A 16,949-nucleotide genomic window follows, 5' to 3' on the forward strand; every position below is an offset into this window, starting at 1 on the left:
CCTATTACAGTCTCTCCCCATTGAAGTTCCCCTCTTTTATTTTAAACAATTTGATAGTATAGCTAAATCCTTTATCTGGAATGGTAAACGCCCTTGAATGCATTCTAACAAGTTACACAGGCCAATTGACAAAGGTGGGTTGGGTCTCCCCAAGATTTTGTTTTACTATTATGCTTTTTCAGACATTTGGCACATTGGTCGGTTCCGCCTGAAAGAGCTCCTTCCTGGCTCTTTATTGAACAGGAGGTCCTTGCCCCTATCTTGCCATTGCAATGTATTTCTACCAAGCTGCCTGGAGAAGTAAAGACACATCCCGTTAACTCACATGCAGTTAGTGTGGACAGAAGTTTCCCAAGTGCTCAGTTCGGACATTTACCTGATCGTTGCCGCAAGTATTTGGTTAAACCCTAAATTGTGTATTAACAAGTCCCCCTTTTGCTTGACAGAATGGATTGAGAAGGGAGTTGCTACGCTGGGTGACCTGTATGAAAATGGAGCAAAAAATAAATACAAATTCTTACTGACCCCAAACTTTTCAACGGTAGCGTATAATGTTACAAAAGCTTTCTGTTTCAGATAAATGCTGTTATTTTGAACTTTCTATTGATCAAAGAATCCTGAAAAAAATTGTACACAACTGTTTTCAACATTGATAATCATAATAAATGTTTCTTGAGCAGCAAATCAGCATATTAGAATGATTTCTAAAGGATCATGTGACAGTGAAGACTGGAGTAATGATGCTGAAAATTCAGCTTTACATCACAGGAATAAATTGCATTAAAAAAATACATTATATTAATATAAATAAAACTTGCCTCTAGGGCGTTTATCATTTGCATTAATTGCCTCAGCACATTACTGTATCTTCTGCTGGTGGGTGTGATCACATTAGAGATAATTAGCTGAGCCAGGAGAAACTGTACATCGCTTTGTTTCATACAGATTACATTGCAGGAAAATATTTGTTTTAAATTTGAATTGTTTTATTTAAAAGTAGACATTTTAAGCTTTCTTTAGACATATGTTTCATGTTTGTCTGATAAGTATTCGCTGAGTTTGTTCATTTTTGTGACGTGTTTCAAAAAGGCATATTTTTATGAAAGTTGATTCCGTGTTTTCATGTGCTGATTGTGTTGATTTGAGTTTGGAATCAATAAAAATTGTTAATGACAAAAAAACATCATGAAATTGTGTGATATTAAAAAAAAAAAAAAAAAAAAAAAAAAAGATTGGTTTAGTAGATGTGGCATATGTAAAATTAACTATAATAGCTTCCTCTAGCTCTCAGATCATTTTGTTACCAAGTGGCCCAATGGAAACTCCAAGTGGCCATTTTAGGTTTTGTACCTAGTCAGATAAAAAAGCTTGCAGGAACCTAATTGTTCGTTAGATCATCCTCAAATTTGAAACATAATTCTTTAGACTTGTGGCTTTGAGTACATTGTATTTCTGGGTTGCTCTGGCACATTTATTATTATTTTGTTTAATGATAAAAAATGTTCTGCACAAAACATTTCCATTTCTATATAATTCAACTTCTCTGACTTTTTGTTTTTTAAACTTATATTAATTCTGAAACTTGGGAAATAAAGCCCCAAGTGTCTTCTTTCATGTGTTACCACAACTGTGCCCATACTCCAAAGGGTTCAGGAATGACAGCCATTGAAGTTCGGATATGTCATTTTCATGGTTTGTGCTCAGAAACGGAAGGTGTATCAACAGGATTTAAAAGGAATGTTTTGCAATGTAAAATACCCTCATACAAATCATGATATTTCATGGGAATAGGCTGTGTAAGAGTAAGTGGTTTAAACTTGTTTTAACACGTGTATTAAATAGTGTGTTTAAAGTTTAAGTTTAAAGTAAATATCTTTGGTGCTATTTTCACAAGTGGTACATTTTAAAAAAACTCATCTACCATATCATCAAAAAGGGACAGCACTGAAAATTACTGTGCAGTAAATAGCATTACAGTATTCAATAGTGCTTGTTTTACCATTCTTACCAAATAAATTACAGTACTGACAGAATGGCAGTGTCATATTCACTAGCAAATTATTTGATTACACACTGGACAGGTATTACTGGCATTTTGGATTTTGTTGATTGGGCAGGGTAATGTAAGTATATTGCCTTTTGTGACAACTTTATGGTAATATAAGATTTTCATCAGCACCTTTGGGCAATTTGTTAATGACATGTATCAAAACATTTATCTTGCATTTATTGGCATTGAATGAACTAGTAAAATGAATAAATTGTAATTTTAGGTGTTTATGTTGATGTTTTGGTGATTAACATAAATGTTCTCATTAGGGGCCTGGGTAGTTCAGCGAGTACTGACGCTGACTACCACCCCTGGAGTGCCGAGTGACTCCAGCCAGGTCACCTAAGCAACCAAAGTCACATGGGGTAACCTCCTCGTGGTCATGATTAGTGGTTCTCACTCTCAATGGGGCGCGTGATAAGTTGTGCGTGGATCGCGGAGTGTAGCATGAGTCTCCACCTGCTGTGAGTCTCCGCGGTGTCATGCACAGCAGCCACGTGATAAGATGCGCGGATTGACTGTCTCAGAAGCGGAGGCAACTGAGACTTGTCCTCCACCACCCAGATTGGGGTGAGTAACCACACCACCATGAGGACCTACTAAGTAGTGGGAATTGGGCATTCCAAATTGAGAGAAAAGGGGATAAAAAACATATATATATAAAAAAAACAATAAATGTTCTCATTGCCAGTGTTGGGTAAGTTACTTAAAATAACTATAACATTGTAATCATATTACTTTACAGATTACTTCATCAAAAGTAAACACATTACTAACTATTTCACTTTTAAGTTTAAGTTAACACTTAGGGTTAAAAAGGTTTTTGTTTTTTTGCTCATCGAATTTAAAATATTTTCTCCTTGTTCATTGTCACACACTCCGCATACATTCAGCACCACACGTTTCTCCCTTACAATGACTTATCAGGGGGCGTACGCCCTTCAGTTGTGTTTATACTGTGATTTTATATTATTGTCATTTATTTTGTCCCCAGTGTAACCACAAGTAATGTGCATGTTCTGACTCAGAAGGGGGATTGTATAATCATCATCAGTTTTGTTGGAAAAGCTAAGTCAAAATATTCTGAATTTCCTGAATTCTTAAGAAAAAAGAAATCACAGAGGATTTTAAACATGAAAGATGGTGTACATGTCTGGCAATCAGGCTATGTGGGAATGCTTGCAGGCATTCACTGATATGGAGAAAAAAAAAAAAAAAAAAAAACAAATGCAGGTATTTTGACTCATGGGAATCAAGTTTCTTGTTTTTCCAGTTTAACTACTAATCTTGTTAATAAAATTAACAGTTACTGTCAGCAGTTGTATTGACCCCATAAGTCTTTACTCCTATATTATGTTGACATAAATGTAAATGTAAACATTCATTCTTTTTATGTGATTTAATTGTTTCAGATATTGAATTTGTATAATTTGCCAAATTTGTCAAAAATAAAAAAAATTAATAACTGTCGTTATTTTTAATCTTCATCAGTATAGAAAGGGCTTGCTTCTGTCAACTTGTAACTTGTTTATTTAGGGCTTATGTAACAAAGCAGTTGTTATTGTAACATTATGTATACATCATTATACATCATGATGGCGCTGCAGATGGCCACCTCGGTGTGGAGCGCTTCTATTGTTTTGTTATTTTTGTTTGTTTGTCCTGTATTTAGTAATCTTTTTCAGTCAGTTTTAACATTCGACAGCATACACCAGTCAATATTTTCCCGGATTTTGAATATTTGGACGTTTTGTTTGACATTCTAGTCGGAGGCGCGGCTGTGTTGTTTAAACGCGCTATGAGACGCAGGCGAGGGAGACGAGCAGGCATGCTGGTCAGGCTCCGTTGGCGCGGCTTTCAAACAACACTGCCGAGCATTCATCTAGCAAATCTCCGATCTCCCTAACAAAACGGACGGACTACATCTCCTCACACGCACAAACAAGGACTTTTCAAACTCTGCTGCCTTGTGCTTCACAGAAACCTGGCTGAGTGAATCCATTCCGGACAGCGCGTTACATCTGCCGGGCTTTCAGCTGTTCAGAGTGGATTGCATCGTGGAGTTAACGGGGAAAACGAGAAGTGGTGGAACATGCTTTTACATCAGTGAAAGTTGGTGTACAGATGTAACAACATTAAAGAGGATGTGCTGTCCTAATTTGGAAGCGCTCTTTATTAATTGTAAGCCTTTCTACTCGTCGCGGGAGTTTTCCTCGTTTATTCTGGTGAGTGTGTATATCGCACCAAACGCATGTTTGAACACAGTGCTGCAACAGCTGGCTGATCAAATCACAGACATGGAACAACAATACCCGGACTCAGTTATTATTATTCTTGGGGATTTTAACAAAGCAAACCTCACAGGTGAACTGCCCAAATACAAACAGCATATCAGATGCCCAACCAGAGACAGAAATATACTGGATCACTGCTACACAACAATAAAGGATGCATATCGCTCTGTTCCTAGAGCAGCTTTGGGACTATCTGATCACTGTCTGGTTCATCTTCTTCCAACCTACAGACAGAAATTAAAATCTGCTAAACCTGTATTAAGGACTGTAAAGAGATGGATTAACAAAGCAGAGCTGGAACTACGAGCCTGCTTTGACTGCACTGATTGGAGTGTTTTTGAGGCTGCAGACACCAATCTGGACGAGCTCACGGATACTGTTACATCATATATCAGTTTTTGTGTGGATATGTGCATTCCTACTAGGACTAATTTAACATTTAACAACGACAAGCCATGGTTTACAGCAGAACTCAGGCAGCTTCGTCAGGCCAAAGAGGATGCTTACAGAGTTGGGGATAAAGTCTTGTACAATCAGGCCAGGAACACACTGAATAAGGGAATCAGAGTGGCTAAAAAAGATACTCTGAGAAGCTGAAAAACAAGTTTTCAGCTAACGACCCTGCATCAGTGTGGAGTGGCATGAAACAACTTACGAATTACAGGACTCCTGCCCCCAATCCTGTGGTGGACCAACAACTGGCTGACGACCTGAATGTGTTCTACTGTAGATTTGAAAGGCCCAATCTAACACCCCACACCCACTCTGACCTTCACTTCACACAAACACCAACACCTCCTGCAACCCCCCTCCTGCTACTCAACCTGCACTTGAGATCTGTGAAGATGATGTGAGCCACGTCTTTCGACTACAAAGGATAAGGAAAGCACAGGGCCCAGATGGCGTTTCACCTGCATGTCTTAGATCCTGTGCTAACCAGTTGGCCCCCATCTTCACACAGATCTTCAATAGATCACTGGAGCAGTGTGAAGTCCCATGCTGCTTCAAACATTCCACTATCATCCCCATCCCAAAGAAACCAAAAATCACAGGACTTAATGACTACAGACCTGTCGCCCTGACATCTGTGGTCATGAAATCATTTGAGAGACTGGTGTTGGCCCACCTGAAGAACATCACTGGACCCTTTCTAGATCCCCTTCAATTTGCTTATCGAGCAAACAGGTCTGTGGATGATGCAGTCAACATGGGATTGCATCATATCCTGCAACATCTGGACAGACCAGGGAGAACCCTTTTTGTGGACTTCAGTTCAGCTTTCAACACCATCATCCCAGCTATACTCCAGAATAAATTACACCAACTCTCTGTTCCCCCCAGGGATGTGTGCTCTCCCCACTACTGTTCTCCCTCTACACCAATGACTGCATTGCCAAGGACCCCTCTGTCAAGCTCCTGAAGTTTGCAGATGACACCACTGTCATCGGCCTCATCCAAGATAACGATGAGTCTGCATACTGAAGGGAGGTTGAACAGTTGGCTGTCTGGTGCAGTCAAAACAAACTTGAGCTGAATATGCTTAAAACGGTGGAGATGATTGTGGACTTTAGGAGGAACACCCCAACACTGACCCCCCTCACCATTCTAAACAGCACTGTGGTAGCAGTGGAGTCATTCAGGTTCCTGGGCACTACCATCTCACAGGACCTGAAGTGGGAGACACACATTGACTCCACTTTGAAAAAGGCCCAGCAAAGGTTGTACTTCCTTCGCCAGTTGAGGAAATTCAACCTGCCACAGGAGCTGCTGATACAGTTCTACTCAGCAGTCACTGAGTCTGTCCTCTGCACTTCAATAACTGTCTGGTTTGGTTCAGCTGCGAAATCAGATATCAGGAGACTACAAAGGACAGCTCGGACTGCTGAGAGGATTATTGGTTGCCCCCCCACTTCAAGAACTCTACACTTCCAGAGTGAGGAAAAAGGCTGGAAAAATCACTCTGGACCCCACTCACCCTGCCCACTACCTTTTTGAACTGTTGCCTTCTGGCCGACGCTTCAGAGCTCTGAGCACCAGAAACGTTCGGCACAGGAACAGTTTTTTCCCTCGGGCTATCCGTCTCATGAACAGTCAAATTGCCACATTGAGCAATAACTATGTGCAATACACAGTTTATTCTTTCTTATATTTATCCAACACATCCAATCTCCTCTGCCATTTCATTCCTCTGAGAAAAACAAAAAACATTTGCACTGTACATAACAGATTTGTATTTACACTGTACATAACAGATTGTACTAGATTTACACTACCCATGTGTATATGTGTATGTATGTATGTGTGTCTGTAAGTATGTGTATAATTATTATTTTTTATTATTATCTATGTCTTGTTGCTGTTTTTGTATTGTTTTTGTATGGTTGTACACTGGAAGCTCCTGTCGCCAAGACAAATTCCTTGTATGTGTAAGCATACTTGGCAATAAAGCTCATTCTGATTCTGATTCTGATGTGATATTTCATTTGGTAACAAAATACAACATTATAAATGTAAAAATATAGTACATACCTTTTAACCTAAATCTTAATCTAAACCTAACCCTAAAGCTTCTAAACAACACACCTGACAAGTTCTACAATCTTTGAGTATCCACATTTAGGATGGAAAAGTTAAACCCCTTTTTAAATCTTTACAAAGTCTCAACTGCTTTCAACATGTGGAGACATGTTACTTTTTCATATTAAAACTTGAGAACCTATGGACATAAAAACTAGAAAGCAGCTAAACCGTTAGCAGATATACTGATGTAGTATGTGTCATTGGAGTGTAGCTGTCTGGTTGGTATCTATTTTATTAAATTTTTTTTCATTTGTGCATAAACATGTGATGAGTATTTATGTGCTTAACATGCTTCCATTTTAATAACACTTCCCTGCACCTCTCTTTTATCTCTACAGACATCACTCTATGTGAGGAAGCCATTTTTCATTTCCTTGCATCTCCTCCTTTGGCCTCGGTCCCTGTGGAGCATCTGTCTGAGAGTCTTCCAGGACGCAAGGTGGACTGGAAGAGTGTAGAGAAGCTGAAGAAGAGCTGCAGCCCTCAGCAGCAGATGCTACACCTGCTCCGCCTTTGGAGAGAACAAAATAAAGACCAAGACAAATTCTTCAGCATCATTCAAGGTCAGCGAGTCACTGCGGCCCATACAGCGGGGCCGGATACTAAGAGAAAAACGGACTAAAGAAAACCTAAATTTAGCAACACAAAAGTCTTTTTCACATTTTAAAAACATTACATTGCCAACAGTATACTGGAGTTAAAAAAAAAAGGCCATATTGGTGGGGCAGATTCTTGCTCTGAGCACTATCTGTTATTTACAGTGCATTCAGAAAGTATTCAGACCCCTTAATTTTTTCAGATTTTATGTTGCAGCCTTATACTAAAATGCTTTAAATTATTAATATTTTTTTCACATCAATCTACACTCCATACCCCATAAAAAACTGATTTTTGATAACTTTGCAAAGTTATTAAAAAGAAAAAACTGAAATTTCACATTGACATAAGTATTCAGACCCTTTGCTGTGACACTTGAAATTTAGCTCAGGTGCATCCAATTTCTCTGGATCATCTTTGAGATGTTTCTACACTTTGACTGGAGTCCACCGGTGGAAAATTCAGTTGATTGGACATGATTTGGAAAGGCACACACCTGTCTATAAAAGATCTCACAGCTGAAAATGCATATCAGAGCAAAAACCAAGCCATGAGGTCAAATGAACTGCCTGCAGAGCTCAGAGACAGGATTGTGTCGAGGCACAGATCTGGGGAAGGCTACAAAAAAAATTCAGCTGCATTGAAGGTCCCCAAGAGAGCACACTGGCCTCCATAATTTTTTTTTTTTTTTTTTTTTCTCAATTTGGAATGCCCAATTCCCAATGTGCTTTTTTTTAAGTCCTCGTGGTCGCGTAGTGATTCGCCTCAATCCGGGTAGCGGAGGATGAATCCCAGTTGCCTCTGCGTCTGAGACCATCAACCCACGCATCTTACCATGTGGCTTGTTGAGCGCGTTGCCACGGAGACATAGTGCGTGTGGAGGCTTCACGCCATCCACCGCGGCATCCGCGCTCAACTCACCACGCGCCCCACCGAGAACGAACCACATTATAGCGACCACAAGGAGGTTACCCCATGTGAGTCTTCCCTCCCTAGCAACCGGGCCAATTTGGTTGCTTAGGAGACCTGGCTGGAGTCACTCAGCACGCCCTGGGATTCGAACTAGCGAACTCCAGGGGTGATAGCCAGCGTCTTTTACCACTGTGCTACCCAGGCCCCCTGAGATATTATTATTAAGTAAATTGTAGCATTTGGCTACATTATGTTTTGTGATTTCTCATACCTTCTTTAAATCCAACTCTTGCGCACTTTTGGCCTCTAGCAGGTGAGACAGAGCAGGTAAGTACAGTACAGCACCATGAGCGAGTGTGTTACCCGCCTAGGACAGTTTATTGTAAACAAGAGGGGTGAACGGTTATGGAATTTAATGCGGGAGAACAATACCAAACTGATGCGGATAGATAGAAGTAGAGAGCCCGTCTGTGCACACGATGGTGTGAGGAACCGGATGGTGGGGAAAAAATTATGTTCAGTGAAAAGACAAAAGAAGATTGCAATGTATGTAATTGTAACTATATCAGATATTATTAATAAAACACGGGAACTCGTTGTGTGGGCATTTTTTGCCTCCATATATTTAATTTCGGGTTTATTTTTGTCAGTTTCTGTGGCATTTTTCCCCATTCATTTCTGACACTATTGGCATTTAATCTTTCTAAGGTGTTTAAAAGATTCATATAGTAGCAAGCAAACAAAATATCCCCACATATATGTCAAACTACATTGTGTTAATGTTTGACAGTTAAAACTTTGCCTACCTTAAAAACAAGTGAAGTTTGATCAGTAGTTAAATGTGTATAACTTTCTTCTTCTCAAAAATTCAGAAATATTATGTATTTTTTTGTACTTTGTAATTGTGGTAAAAAAATAACTGTAGCGAAGTTGAATATTTTCAAACAACTCAAGTAAAAGTACTATTATTTATTTATACTTAAAGTAGAAAATCTTGAAAAATATACTGAAGTACCGTAACAAGAGTAGTTGTAATTTGTTACTTTCCACCTCTGGTAGTTACTGTGTTTTGCCTTTGTAGGGCATTTTAGTTGAAAGCCTTCCCCAGAAGAGTGGAATTTGTTATAGCAGCAAAGAGAGGACCAACTCCCTATTAAATGATAATTTAATGTTAATTAACCAGCACATATGGCTGTTGGTGTTGAGTTGTCAACATATTAGTGTATCTAATTTACTTAAAAGCAGTGTTGGGTAACATTACTTTTAAAAGTAAATCGTTAGAATGTTGCGTTACTCAAAGTAACTTAATAAATTAAAAAGTAAATTTTATGGAATGTAAAGCGTTACTTTACTTTTGCATTACTTTTACGTAACTTTTTTCTCACTGCCACTTTCTCTTCTGCTATGCTATGCATTCCATACAAGGGACATTACAGGTCATGCTAGCTTCTGTACAACACTCATGTCAAAACAACATTTATAATAAAGAGTCAATAACATGAATATGCACTATTTGTTTTTCCATCAACATGGCAGCCAATATGAATAATGAAGGATAACGACTGTCTTACCTAAAGCAGTAAAGTCCAACACTTGAACCTGCATCATAAATGTCATTATGTGCTGTGCCCATCGACAATGTTAGTCAACTTAAGATGTTTTTCAAAAGTCAGGATAAAATTCAGTGGGGAATGCCAGCCTAACATGTTCAAAGAATAAGTCTGATGAATAAATGAATATTTTTCACTTGTCATCTCAGTGCACGCTTGTTTTGAGTTGATCCACGGTGCACACAGACGCCACAACTTCAAAGGCGCATGTTGATACAACTTGAATGGAATCGTTTTTAACGCTACCAAAATGCCATAAAAATGATTTGTTTCATGAATCAAACTACTTGTTTATTATAAAACAAAAATGTAGAATATTTTTAGAAACTAAGACATTTTCTCTGCATACACAAACCATGTAGAACATTGCTTGGAATCACTGAGCCAGAGTCAGCTTTTCTCATCCCATTCTCCCAGTTAAGGGGAGCTTTAACACGGAGAAGTTTGGCTTCATAAGTCTGTGAATTGAGCGAGTATTTCACCCTGTTTATCATGTCGTGGCCAGTGGAAGACTAGTCTTATAATCTCTCTGTCTAAACGCATTTACTGATTTTTGAATGCAGTGTGTATTAACACATGAATCAATAGCACTTCACTCAACCGAATGTTGTTGACTTCCTGTCACGTTAAAAACACAAAATGCACATGCATGTTAGCGAGTTGATTGACAGGTGATGTCTGTATCTAAAAGGTGATTGGCTCTTTTACCTGCAAGGCGGGACTTCCTTTCTACATACATTGACTGTTGGGTGCTAGAGCTTCTTGGCTGGGTGTTCCAGTTTCTCCCATTCATTTAAATAGCAGTGACTCGTCTCTATATGCTAAATAGTCTCTGGCCTTACACTCTATAGAACTACAATGCCAATCATGTACTCCTCCCCGAAGTTTGCACACTTTACTCCTGATTTCTTGCAATACAGGGACAGTAGAGGTGTACAAAAGCAACACGTTACTTTATTTAAAAAGTAACTCCGATACTATGGTCTAAAATAAAAAATATTGCATTACTTTACTCGTTACTCGAATAAATTAATCTGATTACTTTTATCGCATTACCCCAACCCTGCTTATAACCCTATTTTATTGAAAGCCTTTTAATGTTAGACTGTAAGTGGTGACTAGTATGAAAAAAATCAAAGTGTAGTGAAGGAAGTGCAACCAATTAGTGATCATAAAAGGCTATTTTGGTCTTATATTGTGAGTACAGGCCTAAAAAGGTAAAGGGATTTGAAACCTATAAAATTATAGAAAAAGTGACATCAGCAGCTAGCCTTTTTTAGGAAGTATTTAATAATAATAATTTTCTTTATTTATCACACATTATACATTTGCACATATACAGTGAAATTCTTCTTTTTTTTCACATATCCCAGCTAGGCTGGGGTCAGAGTGCAGGGTCAGCCATGATACAGCACCCCTGGAACAGATAGGGTCAAGGGCCTTGCTCAAGGGCCCAACAGTGGCATCTTGGCGGTGCTGGGGCTTGAACCCCTGAACTTCTAATCAGTAACCCAGAGCCTTAACCACTGAGCTACCACTGCCCCATTTCAACAACTAGATATTATTATGCCATATATATATATAAACTTGTTTTTAAGATCTTTAAAGCTCTTGATCAACACTAACCAAAGTGTTTTGTATGCGCAAATAGCCTATCAGTTATATGCATGGTTACACTATTAAAGGTTCTACATTAGAATTTCAGCTATTATATAATGCCATATATATTATATAAGTTGGTTTCAAGTATATTTTCTACACAACTGTTTCAGAACTAACTAATGTACATATCTTTAAACCCCCTTATCAACACTAATAGTGTTTTGTGTTCAGATCCCATTTACATGCACGGTAAGACTATTAAGGCTTCCACATCAGAATGTCAGCATAAATATGACATCAAATTGATGGTCTTTAAAAGTTTAAATTGGGTCTTTTAAAAAATGTTGGATGCTTGAGACCAAAAAATAAATAAATTACTTAAGATGTTTACGATAACTATTAGCTCTTTCAATCTCTCAATGCTATTAAGTGTATAATAAGTTAAATACACCATTTAAAATGTTACATTTGAAAGGTGTTCTCAGTATTTTGTCCTCATTTAAAAAAAAGTTTAACTCCTAAAGACTTGAATAGTAATTTTGCAATATATGTAGGAAATCATGACCATTCACATTAAAATGAAAACTCCAGTCATATCAGCAACATTATAAAAGCTGTTTTATTCTACATGGAGAGGGTCCGCACATGAGGTCTTCCATGTTAGAATCACATGACAAGCTGAATACTACTCACTTAATCTCAGTAACCGTCCTGTAATTTGACACTTTCACTCATTGATTCAAGTAATCATGGCTGACTGTGAATACTACATTTCTACAATGGCATCTTTAACTGAAAACTATTGATGCTGTATCCAAGCCGCTAGGTGTCAGTGTAAGTCCAAGATGAGACAAAGACAAAAGTTACTGAGTGTAGCTTTAAGTTGGACAAAAAACTACCAAAAATGTGACAGTAAATTAAAATAAGGATGCCTTGATGTAGAGGTGCAATCTAGATGAGGAACCTGAATTGCACATATGCAGTGGTTTGTTTTGATGCCTTTGCATTTGGAAATCAAATGTAGCTTTTAGTGGATTATCCATACCGATGTATGAAAAATAATAAATGTATTGATAGTTTTATAGTTTTGAAAGAGGCTTTAAAAGAAATTGATTGAAAGCTAAGAATATAAAGAAGAAAGGCTTGATAAATTATTGAGTATTGTTTTTAAAGGGGTGGTTTAACATTTTTATCATTTATTGTTTTTAAATGATTAAAGTTTTTTTAATGCTAAAACAGTCATATTTTAGTATTTTTTTAATGTACATGTTTCATCCTCTTTCTAACATTTAGAATTAAACAGGCCTTTTTTCTGCTGCACCTTTAGAACTCCAATGTTTTGACTTCCTTTTAGAATATCTGTTTTTTTTATTTATCTTTAATACATATTGATGATTAAATTCTACTTTGTAGTACTAACAAACTCCTCCCTCTTTCACCTAGGTGTGAACCATTGTGAGCGGAAAGTATCGCGCTGTGCCAGCGTGAAGAACCTCACCCTGGGAGACCTGTTGGTCTTGATGGAGAGTTTACCTGGTGAGAAGGTGAGCGAGGAGGACATACGAGCCATGGTCCGCTCCTGCCCCTCAGAACGATACATCCTGCAGCTCCTCCACTTGTGGAAAATTCAGAATGGAAGTCACGACCTGTCCAAAGCATTAGCCCACAGCATCCGCAAACTACGCTTGAAAGGTGCCCGTCGACCCCTCCTCAAAACTCTGAAGAGGATCAGTCGAATTATTAGTGCGTCGTCTATACACCGAATGTATGAAAAGATGATTGTCAACATGCTCCAGGACAGCATGTGCTTCAAAACCAAACTGTACAATGATTAATTAAACAGTATATGGCCAAAAGTATGTGGACACCCAAACACCACAACCATTTGTGCAGCCATATGTGTTGAACATTCCATTTCGAATCCATGGCCATTAATAGAGAGTTTGTGTTCTCTAAAAGCTTCCACTCTTCTGTGTAGGCTTGACACTAGATGTTGAAACATAAATGCAGGGATTTAATCCCATTCAGACACAATAGCTCTAGGTGTAAAATCTTTCAGCGGTCAGTGTGACCTGCACATTGGACCTGTCACAGCCACAGGCAGCTACCAGAAACAATTTAAAACCGGTGCCGCTGTATTCTTGCTTCAAATTAGCGTGAGTAGTGCATCACTTCAAAAGCAAATAGATCCCATAAATAATCAATGACGTCTAAACTGGAAGAGTCTGTTGCGGCACACTGACAAAAAAATTAAAATAATGGCAGAAGATTATGGTATTACCGTGGAAAGTGACTGAAGGCCACCCCTGTCATGGAAAGATTTTAACTCCTCACAACAAGAGCATGGGGTGATAGGGTCTGACTTGCAATCAGCATTGCAATCAGTTGCGTAACTACAGGCAGTGCGGGGTGTGCAGCCGCACTTGGTCCAGGGGTAAAAGGGTGGGCCCGTGACAGACGCGGAAGAGATTGTTAAAACGGCCATGGGCCAGATTGGCAATGAAAACAGCCGAAGGGGGAAAAGTTCTATTGAATACAATCATAACACTGTACAATTAGGTGCAACAGTGAGGAAAAACGTTATGAAAATGAAGAGGAGAAGAAGCTGCACCACTGTGTAGCAAGCAAGCTAATTGGAGCGATGGCAGGCTTCTCAGTCTTACAGCCTCTATATGGTTAGGATTAGGGAGGAGGGCAGGTTTAGGGCCTCTGCTGTCTGCCAGGAACAATTCCAGGCATATTTGTACAATGGGCGGTAATTGGCTGTATGCTAAGCTAATAGGCTAACCATTTAGATTGTGAGCTAACTAGAGAAAACAGAACAGATGCATTTTTATTTTCCCCATATATATCTTCAATTTTAATATGATGTATGACATATAATTTAAAAGTTGTTGTTTTTCATATTTACAGTTGAAGTCAGAAGTTTATATACACTAAGGTTGAAGTCATTAAAATGTTTTTTTTTTTTTTTTAACCACTCCACATATGAAATATTACCTAACTATTGTTTTGAAAAGTAATTTAGGACATCTACTTTGTGCATGACACAAGTAATTTTTACAACAATTGTTTACAGACAGATTGTTTCACTTTTATTTGACTATATCACAATTCAAGTTTACATATGCTAAGTTAACTGTGCCTTTAAGCAGCTTGGAAAATTCCAAAAAGTGATGTCAAGCCTTTAGACTATTAGCCAATTAGCTTCTGATAGGAGGTGTACCTGTGGATTTATTTTAAGTCCTACCTTCAAAATCAGTGCCTCTTTGCTTGACATCACGGGAAAATCAAAAGTAATCAGCCAAGACCTCAGAAAGAATTGTGGACCTCCACAAGTCTGGTTCATTCTTGGGAGCAATTTCCAAACACCTGAAGGTACCACGTTCATCTGAACAAACAATAGTATGCAAGTATAAACACCATGGGACCATGCAGTCACTATACCACTCAGGATGGAGATGCATTCTGTCTCCTAGAGATGAACGTAGTTTGGTGCAAAAAGTGCAAATCTATGCCAGAACAACAGCAAAGGACCTTGGAAGATGCTGGACGAAACAAGTAGACAACTATCTATATTCACAGTAAAACGAGACCTATATCGACATAACCTGAAAGGCTGCTCAGCAAGGAAGAATCCACTGCTCCAAACTCGCCATGAAAAAGCCAGACTATAGTTTGCAGATGCACATGGGGACAAAGATCTTACATTTTGGAGAAATTTCTTCTGGTCTGATGAGACAAAAATTGAACATAATGACCATCGTTATGTTTGGAGGAAAAAGGGTGAGGCTTGCAAGCCGAAGAACACCATACCAGCTGTGAAGCATGGGGGTGGCAGCATCATTTTGTGATGGTGCTTTGCTGCAGGACTGGTGCACTTAACAAAATAGATGGCATCATGAGGAAGGAAAATTATGAGGATATATTGAAGCAACATCTCAAGACATCAGCCATGAAGTTAAAGCTCGGTCGCAAATGGGTCTTCCAAATGGACAATGACTCCAAGCATACCTCCAAAGTTGTGGCAAAATGGCTTAAGGACAACAAAGTCAAGGTTTTGGAGTAGCCATCACAAAGCCCTGACCTCAATCTGATAAAAATTTTGTGGGCAGAACTAAAAAAGCATGTGCAAGGCGGCCTACAAACCTGACTCAGTTACACCAGTTCTGTCTGGAGGAATGGGCCAAAATTCCAGCAGCTTATTGTGAGAAGCTTGTGGAAGGCTACCCAAAACGTTTGACCCAAGTTAAACAATTTAAAGGCAATGATACCAAATGCTAACCAAGTGTATGTAAACTTCTGACCCACTGGGAATGTGATGATAGAAATAAAAGCTGAAATAAATAATTCTCTCTACTATTATTCTGATATTTCACATTCTTAAAATACAGTAGTGATCCTAACTTACCTAAGACAGGGGATGTTTTCTACGATTAAATGTCACGAATTTTCAAAAACTGAGTTTATATGTATTTGGCTAAGGTGTATGTAAAGTTCTGACTTCAACTGTACATAGTTAAGACAACATGAATTATACAGTGATTGCATAGGATTTTAAAAGTTATTTCAGCCAATAGAATCGCTTTGTGATCTGAGGCGGTGTTACTTGGAGTGGGTGTATTGTGTTGTGAATATTCCTTGTCGTCTTGCAGGACACAAACAGATACACTTGCAAAGTTGAAAGCACACAATTCTCTAGAATGTCATTATATGCTGTAGCAAGCATTAAGATTTGTCTTCACTGAAATTAAAGGACCTAGCAAAACTCGTTAATTAGATGGGGGAGTCCACATACTTTTGGCTATATAAACATATTAAAGGATGACTGAAAGAAGAGTTATTTAAATTAAAAGAAGTTGTAAATAGTATTGTTTTTGGACTAATAATGAGCTGAAGGGGGGGGGGGGTTATTGGGGTTACTGATTTTGTTGTGAAGTTGCTTTGTGTGTGTGTGTGTGTGTGTGTGTGTGTGTGTGTGTGTGTGTGAGTGTGTGTGTGTGTGTGTGTGTGTGTGTGTGTGTTTGTGTGTGTGTGTGTGTGTGTGTGTGTGTGTGTGTGTGTGTTTTCTTTCTTTTTTTTTTTTTTTTGCCTTTTTCATTTTTTTCTAATTATTTTTACTACAGACTACAATACTAAGAGTTAGATTCTGAAATGGAGATTTAAGCCAAGTCCTGAACATTCAGAGGACAATGAGCCTGTTTACATACACAGCAATACACTGATAACTCCTAAAAATCTGCTTATTTAAAAAATCAGACAATGCAAGAAAACCATGTTTACATGATATTTGAAATATTCAAG

General features: G+C 38.4%; 1 protein-coding gene across 1 annotated transcript in view; it reads left to right on the top strand.

Annotated features, from left to right (window-relative positions):
* The window catches only part of LOC127454402 (tumor necrosis factor receptor superfamily member 11B-like), a 39,197-nt gene extending 22,659 nt beyond the window's left edge, over nt 1-16,538 (top strand). Inside the window, exons 4-5 of the mRNA XM_051721589.1 lie at nt 7,263-7,487; nt 13,089-16,538. Of these exons, the coding sequence (XP_051577549.1) occupies nt 7,263-7,487; nt 13,089-13,480 (617 nt within the window). The 3' untranslated portion in view covers nt 13,481-16,538. The remainder of the gene's footprint in view (nt 1-7,262; nt 7,488-13,088) is intronic.
* The last annotated feature ends 411 nt before the right edge of the window (nt 16,539-16,949 follow it).

Source organism: Myxocyprinus asiaticus, chromosome 16 (genome assembly GCF_019703515.2).
Source record: "Myxocyprinus asiaticus isolate MX2 ecotype Aquarium Trade chromosome 16, UBuf_Myxa_2, whole genome shotgun sequence".
NCBI classification, from domain to species: domain Eukaryota; kingdom Metazoa; phylum Chordata; class Actinopteri; order Cypriniformes; family Catostomidae; genus Myxocyprinus; species Myxocyprinus asiaticus.